The sequence below is a fragment of the Canis aureus genome, chromosome 23 (assembly GCF_053574225.1).
Source record: "Canis aureus isolate CA01 chromosome 23, VMU_Caureus_v.1.0, whole genome shotgun sequence".
Taxonomy (NCBI): Eukaryota; Metazoa; Chordata; class Mammalia; order Carnivora; family Canidae; genus Canis; species Canis aureus.
This window is the reverse complement of record NC_135633.1, coordinates 11,409,962-11,427,951: the sequence shown is the minus strand read 5'-3', so window position 1 is coordinate 11,427,951 and position 17,990 is coordinate 11,409,962. Positions and strand designations below refer to the sequence as shown.

Sequence of the window (17,990 nt, the reverse complement as noted above, 5' to 3'; positions counted from 1 at the left end):
CCGTAAGTATGTACAAAGCAAAGAAAGGGAAACCCTACAAGATGAAAGCAAGATGGAATGTCAGGGAGAGGACTGCTGAGACTTCTGGTCTGACCCTCCCTTGTCCAGGTGAGGCAACTGTCAGGCCACGAACTCACCACAAGACTGGACCGGATGCCAGGCCTCCGGGCTCTGCCTCTTCTGCTCCTGCCCTGACCCCTCTCTGCTCTCATCACTAAATGCTCTCATGGGGAGGCCCCACAAGGGGTGGTGCCAGAAGATTCTGAATGGCTGAGGGCCAACTTCACATTGCCCTGGGTGGCCTCCCCCTGAAGCTTCCCTTCCTCTCCCCTCCTGAGGTGCTCAAGTGCTGTAAAGGGCAGTCCTAGTCCTTGCCCTGACACCAATTCCACTTGGCCTGCTGTGGGCTTCCACTCCTCACTGGGCCCCAGTTTCCTGGATTTTTCTAGTCTTCCAGTTCTTCAAATTCTCTAGCCACAGCCTGAGAGGCCAGCCGACACTAACTTTTCCTTTCCAACCCCCCAACCCCAGGCTGCCAGCGCTGGTCCCTTGGAGCACAGGGCTCCCTGCAGGAAAGAGAGCTGGGTAGAAGGGGTATAGTTCTATCTTCTACTTCAGGGAGGCAGGGGCTTGGCTCACCCAGCCCCTACTGTAGCAAAGCCACTGAGAGGGGGTTCCTAACAACCATCCATCCCTACCCACCCACCAGTCCAGGGCGGCCTCCCCAGCAGCCGCTTTGCGGGTGAAGGAAGGAAGCTCAGCAGGCGGCACTGCAATCATCTCCGCGGCAGAGGGGGTGGGGAGGCATGCTCGGCGCTAGGGGAAGGGCAGGCCAGGCAGGGCTCTTACTTGGAAGGTGTTAGACAAAGGTGTAGTGGAGTCCGTTGCTTAAGGGGGGGTAAGGTGGCACCGTCCTGGAGGACAGGGGGGCTTTAGGCGGGAGGAGGGCCAGCTGCTGCGCTAGACGGGCACACAGGAATTAAGCGGGGCGTTAGGCTCCTCATCTGCTCCTGCAGCACCAGATGCCCCCACCTGGCAGGGCTGGAGTGTTGTGGGCCTGGGCAGCATGCCCATGGGGCCTGGTGGGGGCCCGGTTGGGACTGGCCTGCGGGTCCCAGATATGCCTCTGAGCTGGAGGGAGGGAGCGAGAGTAAGGAAAGGCTGTGGCAAAGGTGGACACTCCGTGGGGAGGTGAGGGAGGCCTTGCGAACTGCCTGCAGTAAGGGAGCTGAGGCCCACGAGGGTAGAGCAAGGACAGGCCAGACAGGAGGGCACCTTTTGGTGGTGGCGGAGTATCCCTGCTAGACCCCTCAACATGGAGAGGAATCAAGATGAGCCACAGGAACCGCCCAGGATCATTTGGAGGAGGGGCCAGGGTGAGTCTTCCACTGTCTCCCCAGCTGCCCGAACCACCTCTCACCCCATGTAGCTTGTCTTCAAGGGAGTGAGGACAGTAGGGATTTCAGGGTTTCTGTGCAGGATCAAAGCACGGGGGTGGTGTGGGGGTGGACAGCGAACAGCCTTCCCCTTGCCTAAGGTCACTCCCCTGGCTCCTTGAGGTGATGTTAAAGCTCTGCTCCCCAGACCAAACTTCCAGGGCCAGTCACCTCAGGGCCCAGCAAGCCCCACCGGTCATCACTTCTAGACCCTCTGGCCAGGATTGGAGGGCTGGGGGGCTGTGACACCACTTCAGGCTCTGTGATCACTCCCTCTCTGGAAGGCCTACAACACCCCTGGCCAAGGGCACCACCCAGACACACAGTGGCCTCTGCATCTGGGGACAAACAATACTAGAGGGACTGGGGGTACATGCACAGGGAGCAGAGATGTGGAGGGAGGGGGAGCCACAAGTCTCCTTCCTGTCTGAGAGAGAAAGCCTTTCACACACACGCGCGCGCGCACGCACACGCACACGCAAAATACACTTTCCCATCCCACTGGCCAGCAAAGTCCTACTTCCCAAGACCTGTTTACTGAGACAGACCACTCTGCTAAAATGGACAGTGGTTTTGATCTGGGAACAAAAGCAGGAGTTCCAGGGAGAGCTAGAGGAACCCCCTTGCCTTGCCCCAGCAAGAAATCCAAACACCAGTGTTTTCCTGCCCCCTTTCTTGTGAAGCCAGAAATCTTACTCTGGGCCCCCTCTTTCAGAGGCCTGAAAAATCTGTTCTTAACCCACGTTCTTGGAGAAAGCTGAACAGCAGCACCACTCCTAGATTTAAGAATGAGCTAGAAATACCCTCTCCCGGACCTCTTTCCTCAGACGCTCCTGGGCTTCAGTTCTCCCACCACCTGCCCTGCCCCATCTTACCTCCCAAGCCCTGTGGTGTTCACGGGACAGGAGAACGAACCGCTGGCCCTCAAACTACCAAGGCTGACACCTAGTTTTCTGCAGACTCCCTGACAGGCCATGCTGGGCTCTGAGCCCAAGCAGCGAGTGGGAGCCAGACTTGGAGGCTGGCATCCGTGGCCTCACCTGCCACCTGCTTGCTGCGCTGGGAGGCCTCGGAGGCCAGAGCGTAGGAGATGTTGATGATGCGCTCCTGCTCCTGCAGCTGCGAGTCCAGGTCGGCCACGCTGTTCCGGTCCTGGCCTGAGGTCGGCTGCAGGTTGCACATGCTGCAGGAGGGCCAGAAAGCAGGCGATGGGCCTCTCCACCCCCCAGCACCCTCGCATCTGCCTCAGGAGAGGAGGGCTGCTCTAGTGCACTTTCTCTCGAACACCCAGTCATAGCTTTGTTCCTCCTCTGGGGCATCATGGCTTTAAAAAAAAGAGTTCCAGCTCTGGGTTCCTATTAAATCCTGAAATGAGAAAGCTAACCTAACTCTGAAAGAGAGGCCCTCAGATATCAGGGCTTATGTTTCTGAAGCTCCAGGGGCTGAGGAGATAGGAAAGCCTCCCATCCTGGCCTCCAGGGAAGTGGGCAAGGCCTCTGGCACCCCGGGACCAGGCTAAGCTCCTGGCTCTGATCTAGGGGTCTGTGCCCTGACACCGGGAGGACCAGCCTTGGGGCTGATCTCCAACTGTGTCCACCTCATCGTCACACTTGACTCCACTCCCTACATCTGCCAGCATCACAAGACACAGATCTGGGGGCAGAGGACCAGGATGGCCCACTATTGCATATTTTAGGACTTGCAGATGACCTAGCAAACTTCCTCACAGATGTGCTGGTGCCATTCTGAGAGCCAGCCTGCTCCTTATATATATATATAAACACGGCTTACCTGAGTCAGAGACCCGGACAAACATGCACCCTAGTCAGCCTGGCCCAGGGCCCAGGCAGCTGAGACACCCCCGGGTCAGCCTAGCAGGCTGTCAAGACTCGAGCACCGTAAGAGCTGACCTGGAACGAGCAAGGATGTTGCGGATCTTCTCGGCTTTGCGATACCGCGCCTGCAGCTCCTCAAGGCTGGGCGGTTCCTCAGGGTCCAGCTCCACGTAACGCTCAGGGATGGAGACCTTCTCAGGTTTGGACAGCTGAGGAAAGGACCGGGCGGTGGTAGCAAGGGGGCTCAGATATGGGGTTTAGGACTCGCTCCTCGCCCTGTCCCCCAGCACAAGGAAGCAAACGGAGCCCACAGAGTTAAGTAACTTGCTAAGATCAACAGCAGTCCACTGTGGAGTCAGGATCTGGACCTGGGTCTGACTCCGAAGCCCGTGTTCTTTCCACCACACCAGACAACCTCCTACAGGCCAGTGGAAAGGAAGAGGAAAGGCAAGACCACGAGACTGGAAGCCTTCAGGATACAATGATAATCCTTAATGCCGCCTTCGATATGAGCTGACCCCTGCCAACCTCCACTGACCCACCGTGTGGCCTCTGCCCCTGCTCTTTCCTCTGCATGGGATGCTCTTCCGTTCACGCTACTCTTTCTGACGCTCTGGACCACACTTCAGAAGTCTTCCCACCCCTCCCCACCCCGCCCCTGGCATCCCCTCCTGTTTTGTCTCTCCACTGTCTGCTGCAGGGACCTGACACTCAGCAAATACTCCTTGGATGGGTGGCTGAATGTGCAGGTGGTTAGATAGAGGGATAGTGGCTGGGTGGGTGGATGAAAGGAAGTGATAATGCGTCCTGTCCCCTACAAAAGCTCTTCTGATCTAGACAGGAAGCAGCCATGCAGTATCTACTGGCTGCAGAGGAAGATGCCCCAACTCCCTCCCACCAGTCTCCTACTACACGTGCCCAGCAGTAACTCCAGCCTGCTGAAACCTGGCTCAGGCTAAGAATGCTAAAGGCAACTTTTGCACACCCCAGGGAATTTCTTCCTCCTTGATCTGCAAAAGCACGTTAAAATGAGGTTGGTTGAAGCTTCTAAAAACAAGCTAAATCCAATCCCAGGGCAAATCTGGACTTGAATTTAAACCCATGCAGACCTTTTATTCTGGTGAAAGATGGCAAGAAATAAGCTCTTGTCTGTTATGTCCAATGAGGGCAGATCCAGAGGAAGGAAGTAGATTGCATTGTAGCAGAGGGGATTTAGGTTAGAGATAAGAAAGGACTTTTTCCCCTGGCTGGGAGGCCAATTAGGACACCATGAAGCACACTTCCACTGCCAAGGCAGCAAGTAGAAGCTTCTTGTGTGAATCTGAGAAAATGCAGACCTTTAGCTGTTTCAGAGGTGCCAAAGGGAAAAGGTCTGAGGGTGAGGACAGGCTTCCTTAACCCCTGGAGGCCCAGCTGACCCCAGAACTCAGCAACTCCCCAGGTGTGAATTTGCTCATCCTTCCAGTGGTATGAACGTTTCCTGTCGTGTAGTTTCAGAGCACGACAAGTCCTACACAAATATTTGTGGGGTATCTATGCGCCACTGTGAGCTTCATCCAACAGAGTTGTCACTCCGGAAGTACTTACAGAGCACCTACTATGTGCCAGGCCCTGTGCCAGGTGCTAAGTGCACGGTGAACCAAACAGCCATAGACCGTTCTACAGAGCTTACAAACGGCACAATATAGGCTTCAGGAGACCTCCCCGTGTCCTGAAGACCCTGAGTCTGTCACCCTCTAATTTCTTGCTCTTCCTGTGGGTAAGACATATTCCTGAATGAAAGACGACCCAGGGTTTACTCGCTTTCCTGGGCTTGGCCAGCCATGATGCATTGGTGCCACCAGAGGGCACCAGAAGAACTCAGACCAGAACTGCGCAGGTCTCGGCAGGGGCTGGAAATTTCACCTGTGATTTTCAAACCCGCTCGCCTTCTCCCAGCCTTGCCCAAGTCTATTTGCCCAAGTTGGCCTGACTGGCCAGTTGCAAGGCCAACACCTAGTTTTCTGGGGAGCATTTGCCAATAACAACTACCTCATCACATGCCTACTATGTGCCAGGCCCTGTGCTCCTGATTTTCTGACCACTGCTAATCCTGCAAGCAACGTGCTGAATCACGTAATCCTCACCACAACCCACTTTACTGTAGAGGAAATTGAGGCTCAGAGAAGTTAAATGACTTGCCCTCAATTATGGAGAGAAATAGATCTAAATCTGCATCAAAATGCCTTGGCTCCTTTTATTGCCTTGAGCTGCTATGCATCCATCCTCCTGGCCACACAGAAACTGAGACTTGTCCCCATTCTGGACAGCACCCCCTCCCCCAAGTGCCACTGGGAGGGCCGGTCAGGTCGGTTGCCAGCCTGAGCCGGATAAAGGCTGCTCCTCCCGGGGGGACATGAAGGAAGCCCCTGCCCTCACCTCTCTGCTGATGTCCAAGTCATAGTCTTGAGGTTCCAGGTCCAACTCAGTGACAGGCATGGCCTGCACTTTCAACCAGCCATTGTCCTCCTTGTCCTTTCTTTCCCCTTGCATCGCCCGTTCCAGCAACTGCAGGTCAAAGTCCTGCTCGCGCTTCCACTGGCAACAGAACGAGAAGGTTAAATGTAGTCGCTTCCTGACTGCTCAGAAAACCATGCTTGTCCCCTTTGGGATGGGGCCTGCAGGCACTGGGGTCCTTGGGAAGGGGGCCTGTGACCCATGAGGGAAAAGCTGTGTGACCATGAGCATCTCAACCTCACCTCTAAAACAAGACAGCAGTGGTGAGACATGGTCGGTCCCTGTGGGTGCTGGAAGGCCAAGTAAGAGAAATGGAGAATGAGGCCTCTGCCCCTTTTACATGTTCTGATGCCAGACTGCTGATTTCTCTCTCATCTGGGCACCCAGAGGATTCACACATGTACCTCTAGGGCCTAGTTCTAAGACCCATGACTTTAGACTCATGTTGGTCCCCAGAGATACAGGAGGTTTCCAAATCCAAGAGGGTGACCTCAAAACAGAACCTGGGACAGAGATCCAGAAAAAGCTGCTTCATAGCTTGTGGAAGCCTTCCGGGTTCAGGAGCCATACGTCTCAGCTCAGAAATGGTGAGAAAAAAATAAGCCCTTTGAGGCTCTGGTAAGCACATACCAATAGCCAAGACCCTCTCTACTAGGTACTCCCAAGAGGATACATTTAGGGGTGGGGGATATTGTACCCATAGAGGGAAGTGAAGGTCTAGGCAGGAATAGGTTGGGCCTAGGGAGGTAGCTAAGCTGCTGTTTACCCAGGCATCTATTTGAGGGCAGATACTTGAAGTTAGAAAAAAAATGAAACCATGTAAAATTGAAATGCTAAATCAAATGCAATATTTCCCAGGCTATTCCTTAGTACCAGCTATGAAACAAGCATCTCTTCACAGAGGGAAAAACTAAACTGGCCATTGTAAGATCCAAACACAACTCTGCAACTCCACAGTCGCCTTTCAAATCTCTATGGCCTATGTCCTCACAGGCTTTTGAAACTGAGCAGGGTGTTGAGAGAAGGAAACAGGCTCAAAGCTTCTCTTTTCTTGAGCAGAAACCAAGCAGATGCGTCTCCATCCCAGCAGACCTCCTCCATCCCACCCCATACATTTCACGGAGCCCTCAGTGGTCATGATTGTCTTTGATACTCCCTTAAGTCCCCCCCCAAAGCCCCAAACCCATAGCTGTATCAGCACATTTCACCCATTCATGCACAAGCTCTCCATACTGACTCCAAGCCAATGTAATTGCTCTTAGGTGGTGATTTCCAATTATAGTATGAAAGGATTAGGCATTTGAAGTTTCAAAGATGAAAAATTAATTTAATGATTCACAAAGAAAATGCACATTTTCTTACACGCTCACAAGTGCCCCAAGTAGAGACAAATCCTCATTTAAACCCAGCCTGATTGTTTGCACAAACAGGAAAAGTTCACTAGACTCTGGGATGTATCCTGGGGAAGAACCACGCCAATCCATTGTCATTAAGCAACACGTTTATTGGCGTTGATGCAGAGACTTACACAAGTCTTTTTTAAGAGAAAAATTACAAGATACTCAAGTTACGATTTTAGATAATCTTTCTACATTTGAGACATCAGGTTGTAAAAGGTCAGTGTTACCCCAAATGACATTTGCTTATAAAGTTTAAAAGTTACCAGTTTTGCAGCTTTTCAGGATATGAGTGTCCTGGGTCTTACCCCTTTGGTGTCTGTGCTAACAGCTGCAGAGAGGCCCTCTGAATACAGAACATAATATATCTTGGCATCCGTTCAAATTATTAAATACTAGAAACACAAAAAGTTTTCCATAAGAAATTGTGTGCTAGGACTGGAGGAATCAAAACTGAACCACTTTAGACTTGGTAGGATTTATTTAAACGTGCGATCTCTGAAGTCTGTGTCTACCATCCGGGTGTAAGGCATGGACTTTGATCAATTCATAATGCCCAGACCTCTGCCCATGATCACGGCCCTCAGGCAGCAGGTTGGCTCAGCCTTGTGGGGAGGCTTTTGGGTTAAGTGAATTATGAGTCAGTAGGCCTGCATAAAGGGGGCAGCAGAAAGGTGAGTCACACATGGGAGTGCTGGCTAGGCTATGGAGACAAGAGCTGCTATTACAAGCCTGGTAATAAAGAGCACAGGCCAGTTAAAGAATGTTCAATGCAAATTAGAAGCTTCCGTAAACACAATCAGGCAGGATTAGAGAGGCAATGAGCGGTAACACTAAAAGCAAAAGAGCTTGTGCAATGAATTAGGGAAAGAGCAGTCTGGCTAGAGGGCTAGGGAAACAGTGATTTCAAACAACAGGGAGAAGTCAAATGGAATGTTTCCAAAAGGGACAGGAGGGGACTGTGGGCAGGGTGCAGTGCCTGGAAGCACGCCGGGGGGGCAGCACAGATCCCCCCCGCTCTCCGGGGGCACCATGAGGCCTGCCGGCACCACAAGCTGGGGGAGACCGCCCGCCCTCAGGGCTGCACGGACGACCCTGTGCCCAGTTGCTCCACAGAGCATCGCTTAGAGGTTTGGGAGGCTAGCTGGCTTTCGCTCCTCCTCATCCAATCTTATCACCATCTTCCTCTTCCATTCCTGAACTCTGTACTCCCAAGTCCTTGATCCAGCTGAGACTCCAAATGCTACAAAGTCCTCTCGCAAGTTCAGCTTGGAGAACAAACTTGGGACATTTTCTCTGGCTCCTAGGCTCCTGCCGTGACATCCTCACTCCTCCTCCAATTCCGGATCACCCTCTGACCAGGTCACACATGTGGCCTGGGTTGTGGACAAAAACAGCCTGTGGGGTGTTCTCTGAACCTTCCTGGTCGAAGGCCTACTCTCTCGGGGGTGTGATGTCCTTGTGTTTGGGGAACTCAGGGAAGCTCTGCTCCCCGTCCCAGCCCCACCTGCCTGGACCCTCCTAACATACTGAGCCGAGATCTCCAGGGAGAGGCTGGCTGAGGTAGCGGGACGAGGGCAGACCCGTCCTCTCTCCTTGGCTCAGCGTCCTCTTGCGCTCCCGGACCAGGGCCTTCTGGTGTCGCTTCATGCGCTCCAGCTGCTCCTCCGCACTCATCTTGCCCCGCTGGTGGTCCCCTGAGTACAGGCGCTCCAAGGCACTCTTGGGTCTCTGAGGAGCAGGAGAGTGAGAGACAAGGCAGCTGGGCTAAGACACAGGGCAGCCACCCTGCAGCTCCATTCCCATCTTCCCACTCTCTCCCTCTCACTCTCTCACATACACACACACACACACTCACTCACTCACTCTAGCTCCTCTAAACACACTCATGAACACAACACCCTTGACCCTCACAGGCTCTCGGGAGAGCATCCCATTCTGCAGATGCAGATACTGAGGCCCAGGACTGTCCAGCTGGGCACACATGCAGCATGTGATGCAGCCAAAACTCAGGGTGCAGACTTTCTGGATACCCTCATGTGAGCCTGAAGAAATGGGGAGAGCTGTATGATGCCTGTAAAAGGTCAGTGTTACCCCAAATGACATTTTCTTATAAAGTTTAAAAGTTACTGGTTTTGCAGCTTTTCAGGATATGAGTGTCCTGGGTCCTACCCCTTTGGTGTCTGTGCTAACAGCTGCAGAGAGGCCCTCTGAATACAGAACATAATATATCTTGGCCCCTTTTAGGTGGGCCATGGGAAAGGTATCCACTGAGTACATGGTGACAGGGACCCTGCACTCAGGAGAGGCTGAAGTCACCTCAGAGGCCATCCCTGGGGCTCACAGGATTGCTAGTCATCATCCACCTCTGAGCCCTTCCCTCTGTGGGTGAGGGAGCAGAGCACTCCTTGAGAACTTCTCAAGGCCACTCACAGGGAAGGTCACCTTGTTGCTCTCGGCATTTAGACCCCTCCGGAGTGTGACGTAGGGAGCAATGGTGGACGACTGCTGGAGCCTTGACGTGGACCCCGAGAGCCCTTAGTGAGGAAAGAGAAGTGCAAGTGTATTTGTGATGGGGTGGACAGGCTACCAGCACCACCACCCCCTCCGAATCACCTCCCACTCCTGAGAGGGGACTGTGAGGACCTGGCCAATAACCCATTCTTTTTCCTCCCCAGAGCCTGGAAGAGCAAGCCCCCAGGTAGAGGATGAGGGGCCAGCCCAGGGGTGCTCCCTGTCCCCAATGGGAAATAGCATCTCTGAAGATGTGTAGACCACCCTAGTCTTCCTTCATATGCAGAAGACCTGGGCTGCTTGGCAGCTAGAAAGGATGGAGGGGAAGGAATGCCCTTCATCCTTTCATCCTGATGCACTCCTATGCGTCCTTCAGGACCCAACCTGGATGCCCTGCCTGTGTGAAGCCTTCTTAAATGCCCAAGCAGAATCTATTGTCCTGCATATCCTTCAATATATGCACTGGTTACTGCATTGACCACAGTGCCAATGTACCTGTCCAACTAGCCTGCAAATTCAGTGATGCCTGCCTGCCTGCCTGCCTGGCTGAATGAATAAATGAATGAAAGGAAAGCAGCAGCACCAAGTATTTACTGATCACTTAACTATCTAACGGGAAGGCACTGTGCTAGGTGTTTTATATAGATTTTGTTCCACTGGCCTTACCACGTAAGCATTCATTACCCAACCATTGTAGAGAATTATAGTCTAAGGCTCAGAGAGGTCAAGGAACTTGCCCAAGGTCACATGGTAGGAATATCGTCGACCATGTACATTCCATGTCTGGGTCCTTAGATGTGAGATAGCTTAGAGAAATCATCTCACCCTGGCTGGCTGGTGCCACCACCTGTGCTTTCTCCACTAACACCAATTCTTATCAGGGGCAGTCCCTGACATCTAGAAATGGACATCACACTGGCTGAGGACACCATTACCATTTAGCGTGTAGGGAAAAGAATGATAACTGCCCTGCAATGCAAAGAGAATCCTGAGAAACAAAGAACTGTCCTGCTCCAAATGCCACTAATACCACTGTTAATAAACACCTCTAGGCCATAATGAATTAAGGGAACAGCATCCCTGTGCACAGTGCTTCAGCAAAATCCAGAGCCTGCACCCTCCAGGGACCAGCTCAGGCCATAGCATGCCTAGGCAGTGTGGTGGGCTGGAGTCCCATAACCCTGCAGGTGCCAGAACTATAGCTGTGGCTCCTCCTGCTTCTGCACCTGACCAATGAGCAGAGCACTTGACCACACACTTTGGGGAGCAGACAGGAGGATCAGGTGAGGAACAAATGAAGGAGATAGTCAGCCTGCTCAGAGATTCCAGCAGACCCAAATGCAAAAAGGTCAGGAGACCTCCTTGCAATGGGATTTCTGAGGAGATAGTCTGGCTGTGGGGACAAAGGAGGTATAGGTGAGCCTAAGGGCCTAAGTCTGTTCTCACCCCCATCTTGAAGGGATAGGGGAGGGCAGTGAGGAGGAACCCCAACTGAGAAAGGTGTGTCTGGAGAAAGGACTCCTGGAGTCTCAGAGTGACACAGGAGAGCACAAACCTACTGGAAAGCCAGAGACCACCAAATTGATGGCAGTCACCTAACAGCCCAACCTGCAGGGTGCCGTGGTTCTGGGACAGAACACTGGGGTTGTGTTCTGACTCCATCACCTGTTAGCCATTTGGCAAGTTAGTTAATTTCTCTGAGTCTTAGTTTTCTTATCTCTAAAATGGGAATAATAATAGTACTTCCTTCACAGGATTATTATAGAGATTAGCTAGGTGAATATAGAGCATAACATAGCGATGGGCTTTGAAGTAATTGCTATTATTATTATTTCCAGGGGCAGATGTAATAAAAGAGGAAGAGAATCAGGATGTAGGCCAGAGGACGGAAGGACGGGCCCTCCCTGCAGCCCAGAGTCTCCCTGACAGCTGCTGCCCACACTGAGGCCCAAAGCCCCAAGCGGAAGGGTGCAAGGGACCGGGTCAGAGACTGGGGAGCAGTGGTGTGGTAGGAGCAGGGGTTCCCAGAAAGCCTCCGCGGACAGCTTTGCCTTACCTCTGCCTGGCAGTGTCTGGTACCTGCTGTCGGGGCCCACTAGTCCCAGGGAGGGCTGGGCCATGTCCCCACTGAAAGTCGCCAGCTCGGGCTCACTAACGTATGACCGAAGCTCCACCTGCGGGCAGAGTCTGAGGCTGTCGTACCTGCCCAGTGTCCTGCCACCTTCCCTCCCTTGCGCAGCGGGGCCACCCGGGCTCGCTCTCCGCTCACCCGTGAGTCCCCATTCACACACTGCCCCTGCTCCCGGTCTCGCTTCCTCTCGTCCGACTGCCGTTTAAGACCTCTCACTGAGGTGTGCCGGATGATGGTGGCCTCCTTCGGGAGAGGTGGTACTGCCGGGGGCTGGTCCTCTGGACTGTAGAGCTCCGGGAGTGGGGGTCTGGGAGGCGCCTCATCTTCCTGCTCAGAAAAAGAACTAGAATCAGTGCCCAGCGAGAGGCAGCTAGAGGGAGGATGCCTAGTGGCACCACCACAGGGGTGACCCAAAAGGCCATAGTAGGCCACCTCGGGCCTGCAGAGCACGACCACTTCAGCCCAGCGATGCCAGCATTTCCCCTGGATGAGCTGTGAGGAAGGGGGATGCCTCTGCTCTAATCCTATTTTTCTCTTCAATTCACTCACTTTCCGTTTTGCATTACCTATACGAAACCCAGAACTCCGCTCTCCTGTGTCCAAGGTTGTACTCCACTCCTTGAAGTGTCCCATGGGGGGAGCGGGCCGGTAAGTCTACTTAGTCCTATCTCTATGACAGCAGCACCCCTAGCCCTCCACACCACCTGGAGGACAAACATCTACCCCACTCCAAAGTTCTCAGACCGAGCTGGTTCACTGTCCCTGTATGGTCTCTGGATCCTTCAACAGGTTGGGATCTGAGCAAGGACAGTCTACGTCCCCTGCCCTTTCTATCAGAAATGTGCGTGGTTACAAAATATTTCCTCCTTCCTGACTCAGGGACTGGATAAGCAGTCAGTGCGGGTGACTCACTGCCTTCCTGGCAGCCCACTCCCTGGGTGGTGATGAATGTAACTATTTTCCTTGAAACTGACTCCTCGCCCCCTAATAAATGCTCTCTGAGGGCTGTGGTTTCTGCACAGACCGACAGCCTGGCCCCTGACTGCCGTGAACACCCACTCCTGGAACCAGGGACCATTGGCACCCCTTCCTAACCACCCTCCCTCCTTCTTTAGTTTCTCTTTGTTTTTCAGAATTTTGGAGAGGTCAGGAAAGGATGCTGAAGCTTGCTCTATGGAGGTTTATCAGCATTCTAGCAAAATGACACAATTCACTACTGTTTGAAAGCTAAGCCTCCTGTCCCAGATACCCACAGGCTCTCTGAGCATCAGCGGTTTCCAACTCTGACAAGGTCTTGGAATCACCAATTTCTAAAAAGCTCCCCAGAAAGATAAACACAAAACATTGACGCAAACACAAAACTGCCTTTGACTAAAGGGAATAGAATGTCTGGAGATGGAGGGTGGGAAGAGACATTTTATTATATACTTTTCTGTATCTTTTTATTTTGTACCCTTTGAGAATATTATCTAATAGAAAAGTGACAGGGGTGTCTGGGTGGCTCAGTCTGTTAAGCATCTGCCTTTGGCTCAGGTCATGATCCCAGAGTCCTGGCAGGGAGTCTGCTTCTCCCTTTACCCCCCCCCCCCCACACACACACTTGTCCTCTCTCTCACTGGCACTGTTTCTCTCTCTCAAATACATAAATAAAAACCTTTTTTAAAAAGTAACATTAAATTCAAGAGAATAAGCCAAATAAAAATGAAAGAACTATAGCTACATGCAACAAAGTGGACAAGTCTCACATATATAACGTTGAAGACAAGATGCAAGATACAAAAGAATACAGTACCACATACAGGCACAACAACTCAAGTGTTTAGACATAGGTAAGCAAAATTAAAAAAAAAAAAAAAAAAGGCAAAGAAATTATCCAAAAAGTCAAGATAGTGATAATGGTTACTTCAGGCAGAAAAGGACTCATGGGCCTGAGGTGTCTAGTTGCTGACAAAGTTGTTTCTTGGTTTAGGTGTTGGTATAAATGGGTGGTCTCTTTATTATTTGTTAAATTATATATTCATGTTTAATATCAATCTCAGGATATCACTATGTCACAAGTACAAATATAAAACAAACAATAATAACAAATGGTAAACCTGGTGAACAAAGGGAAAGAAGATGCCCCCCACCTGGTGACTCTGATGCTCAGCCAAGTTGAAAAGCCCTGCCTGTGGGCCACAGAGGACTCAACTGTGAAGAGCCTCTGTGACCATCTATTCTAAGCTGCTTGTTGTGCACGAGGGAAAACTGAGGAAGCCCAGAGAAGGGATGAGACTTGACCAAGGATCCAGTGAGACAAGAACTGGAATCCAGGCCATCCAGCTCCTAAGCTACCATCTTTTCCCTCTGCTCCTCATCCCTGCTAGCAGGCATCCTGCCTTAAGTCAGAGGCTGTGTGCCCTAGCCATTCCTGCTGTATTTCCCACCTCCTGTTTGGTGGCTGGTACCCCACTGCCTCTTAGATATAAAATTGGGAAGGAGACCTCAATGTGAAGAAATTCATGACGACTCAGTCCCAGCACCTGTCTTCCAGCTATGGGCCCTGGGCTATGGCTGGAAGCAGGTGGTCAGCAAGATCCAGGGTATGGGAACTTGTGTGTTTTGGCCAGCACTGGATACCAACCTTGTCAGACGTCCTAGGCATACCCTGTCCCCAGACAAAGCTCCTCTAAGCCTCTGCTGGCAAAACCTGAAGGTCCTCGTTCCAAGGTCCCCTCCACTATGGCTTCCTTGTCACTTGGACCAGATCCCTCGTATTCTACAGCCAAGGCTGGTCTGGTGCTGGAGATGTGAGCCATCACAGTACCTGTCCGCATTTTCTATCTCTTTAAAGTTTCCTGTGCTCCCAGACTCTGTCAAAAGCTTGGCCCTTCTTTCTGATAGGCAAGCCAAGGTGCTGGCTCAGGTAAGCATATGGGCCACAGACTCGATCTGAGGAGCTGGGCAAAACATCCAATTAGATGGTGGATGACACAAAGAACAGGACGTGTGGATTGGACCTACTAATATGGAGACCTTAAGCAAATGTGAACACCTTTGAGCCTCAGTTCTCTTAGGTGTGGGATGGGATACAGACCTTCCTGTCTAAACTCCATGAGGTCATTGTGAAGATCAACTGTATCCTATAACCCAGCAGAGTGCTCAACTGCCGGTGAAGACAAAGATACTTTTTTGCTGAGAGGACTCCATCACCCACAGGCTTGTGTAACTACAGGTTTGCAGGTTTGAGTCCTGCATGGGGCAGCCACCTGTCTCTGCATGATGCAGATCACAAATTCCATCCTACTTAGCACAGTAACTTCTTCCTGCTGGGCCTCAGTTTTTCCAACTGCAAAATGGGAAGACTGGGCTAGACCCTCTCCAGGGGCTCTTCCAGTTCTGGGAGTCTAAAGTACAACAGTTGGCTCTACCACTCCTTAACATTTCATAGCTCAGGACTCTGGCTGGTTCTGTCTCCCCGGGTTTTTCCAAAAGCTTCTCTTCCAAAAGAAGCTGACCTGCGGACACAGAGAGACAATCATCTCCCAGAGAGAAGACAACAGCACTGAGCTCCTGGTCATCTATACTTACGACTTTGGGCTTCGTCTTGGTTGGTGACTGAAGAGGGGATGTCACTTTCCTCAGCTGGGGTGGATGAGGTCGGTACGGCACATAGGTTTGCAGCTGGGGGAAGAGTCGAACCTCCAGAGGGGTCCGCACAGGACTGGTGGGAGGGCTGGGCTGTGGGGGTGGCTTGCTCTCAGGAGTCGAGAGTGAAGGCACAGGCGGGTGAGGAAACAAAGGCACCGTTTTTCTCTCTAAGGGTCATGGACAGAAACAAAGGATGGGATGGAACAAAGACTCTCTTCCCTGGAGGACTTACGCCATAAAGACCTGACCTCCCCAAGGGCCAGCCCATATATATGGGTGCTGACCTCCAACTCCCTGCCCCCAGGAAGGTGGCCCACTCACCTGGATTTTTGACTGATTCTACCAGGATTCTAAAGTTCTCTTTATTTGCACTCAGGCCTGCAATGACATCTTCAATCCTCCAGAGATCCTTCTGTATCTGCGATTTCTCCTGAGAAAGATAAGATGGTGGTTCATTCACTTCTTAGCACCTACCAGAAGTTTCTCATTAGGACTTATGCTGTCATTTCAGACATAGCTCCTCACCCTAGGGGGCAGCAACCCCATTGGAAACCCCACCAGGCCTAGAGCCAAGCCTGCCTTGGAGCTTCATAGGGAAGCACACATATAGAAGATCCTCAAGATCCAAGGGGAAAAATTCAGAGGAGTTTTCCAAGTCGCCTTGGCTAGCTCCCCCTAATTTAAAAATAGACTGCCTTAAATGCTATATGCTTCTACTTATAAAGTATCTAGAGCAATCAAAGTCAGAGACAGAGGAGTAGTTACCAGAGGCCAGGATGGAGAGGGGAATGAGGACTGTTGTTTAATGGGTAGAGTCACAGTTTTGCAAGATGAAGAGAGTTCTGCACATTGGCTGCACAATGTGAATGTACTTTACTCAACTATAAGCTAAAAATGGCTAAGGTCATAAACTTTACGTTATGCATATTTTATCATAATTTTTTTAAAAATACTTTTTTAGACAATCAGGGCAAAAGGGAAAAGAAGGCAAAGACTAGAGGTTACACTATCTCCAGAATATAAAGAACATCTTTTAAAAGACAAAGCTGAATCCTGGGACTTGAGGTTCATTTGAGAGCATAATGGGCAGTGAACGTTTGGCAATAAAAAGAAAGTATTGATATGTGTTACAATGCAGATCTACCTTGAAAATGTTTATGCCACATGAAAAAAGCTACACAAAGGCCACATTTTATATGATTTCACTTACACAAAATGTCCAGAATAGGTAAATCCATAGAGACACAAAGCAGAATAGCAGTTGGCTGGAGCAGGGCTGGGGAGCTGGGGATGTGGATGGGAAGTGACTGTTAATAGACAGAGGGTTTTCTTTTCAGGATGAAATGTTATAAAATTGATTGCGGTGATAGCTGCACAACTCTATTCTAAAAACCACTGAATTGTAAACCTTAAAAAGGTGAATTTTATGGTATCTTAATTATGTGATAAAACTGTTATTTTTTTTTAAAAAAAAGTACAATGGGAAAAGAGCCAGCCTACATGAGCATATGCACACTCCGACAAGTCACAAACGAAATCAGATGGGGAGAGGTCCTAGAAAGAGGTGAGCAGGTTTTATCATGATTAAGGGACTGTGGGCATTTTACTGTGTATAGTTGACACACAATGTTCCATTAGTTTCAGGTGTACAACATATTGATTCAACTTCTCTAAACCTTACACCATGCTCACCACAAGGTAGCTACCATCTGTCACGATACGACGCATTTACAATATTATTGACTATATTCCTTATGCTGTGCCTTTTATTCCCACAATTCATTCATTCCATAACTGGAAGCCTGTACCTCCCCCTCTCCTTCACCTGTTTGTGCATCGCCCCCAACCCCCTTCCCTCTGGCAATTATCAGTTTGTTCTCTGTGTTATGGGTCTGATTCTGCTTTTTTTTTAGTCTTTTGTTTTTTAGATTCCACATGACTGCAATCATGTGGTATTTGTCTTTCTTAGTCTGACTTATTTCACTTACCATAATATCCTCTAGATCCATCCATGTTGTTGCAAATGGCATGAGCTGATGTTTTTTAGAACTGTGTAACATTCCATTGTGGTGTATAACACACCTTCTTGAGAAAGTTGTCTATCCATGGACATTTAGGTTGCTTCCATATCTTGGCTATTATAAATAATGTTGCAATAAACATAGGGTGCATATATCTTTCCAAATTAGTGTTTTTATTTCCTTTGCCTAAATACGCAGTACAGAAATTGTTGGAATAGTCATATGGTATTACTAATTTTTTGAGGAACCTCCATGCTGTTTTCCAGAGTGGCTGCATCAATTTACATTCTCACCCATAGTACATGAGGGTTCCTTTTCTCCACATCCTCATTAACATTTATTTCTTGTCTTTTTTATTTTAGCCATTCTGACAGGTATGAGGTGATCTCATTGTGGTTTTAATTTGCATTGCCCTGATGGTTAGTGATGTTGACCATCTTTTCATGTGTCTGTTGCCATCTGTATATCTTCTTTGGAAAAATATCTATTAAGATCCTCTGCCCATTTTTAAATGTCTTTTGTTCCCTGGG

General features: G+C 50.4%; 1 protein-coding gene across 15 annotated transcripts in view; it reads right to left on the bottom strand.

Moving 5' to 3' along the window:
- PLEKHA7 (pleckstrin homology domain containing A7) overlaps positions 1 to 17,990 on the bottom strand; it is a 219,175-nt gene that overhangs the window by 2,569 nt on the left and 198,616 nt on the right. For 9 of the 15 annotated variants that reach the window (XM_077866328.1, XM_077866332.1, XM_077866334.1 and 6 more), the window contains 10 exons: positions 15,761 to 15,869; positions 15,380 to 15,606; positions 11,948 to 12,136; positions 11,735 to 11,852; positions 9,598 to 9,701; positions 8,695 to 8,895; positions 5,690 to 5,848; positions 3,347 to 3,480; positions 2,477 to 2,619; positions 850 to 960 (listed from right to left, as the gene is read on the bottom strand). In XM_077866328.1, the coding sequence (XP_077722454.1) occupies positions 860 to 960; positions 2,477 to 2,619; positions 3,347 to 3,480; positions 5,690 to 5,848; positions 8,695 to 8,895; positions 9,598 to 9,701; positions 11,735 to 11,852; positions 11,948 to 12,136; positions 15,380 to 15,606; positions 15,761 to 15,869 (1,485 nt within the window). In that variant the 3' untranslated portion in view covers positions 850 to 859. The remainder of the gene's footprint in view (positions 1 to 849; positions 961 to 2,476; positions 2,620 to 3,346; positions 3,481 to 5,689; positions 5,849 to 8,694; positions 8,896 to 9,597; positions 9,702 to 11,734; positions 11,853 to 11,947; positions 12,137 to 15,379; positions 15,607 to 15,760; positions 15,870 to 17,990) is intronic. The other 6 variants (XM_077866331.1, XM_077866333.1, XM_077866338.1 and 3 more) reach the window with 4 other exon arrangements.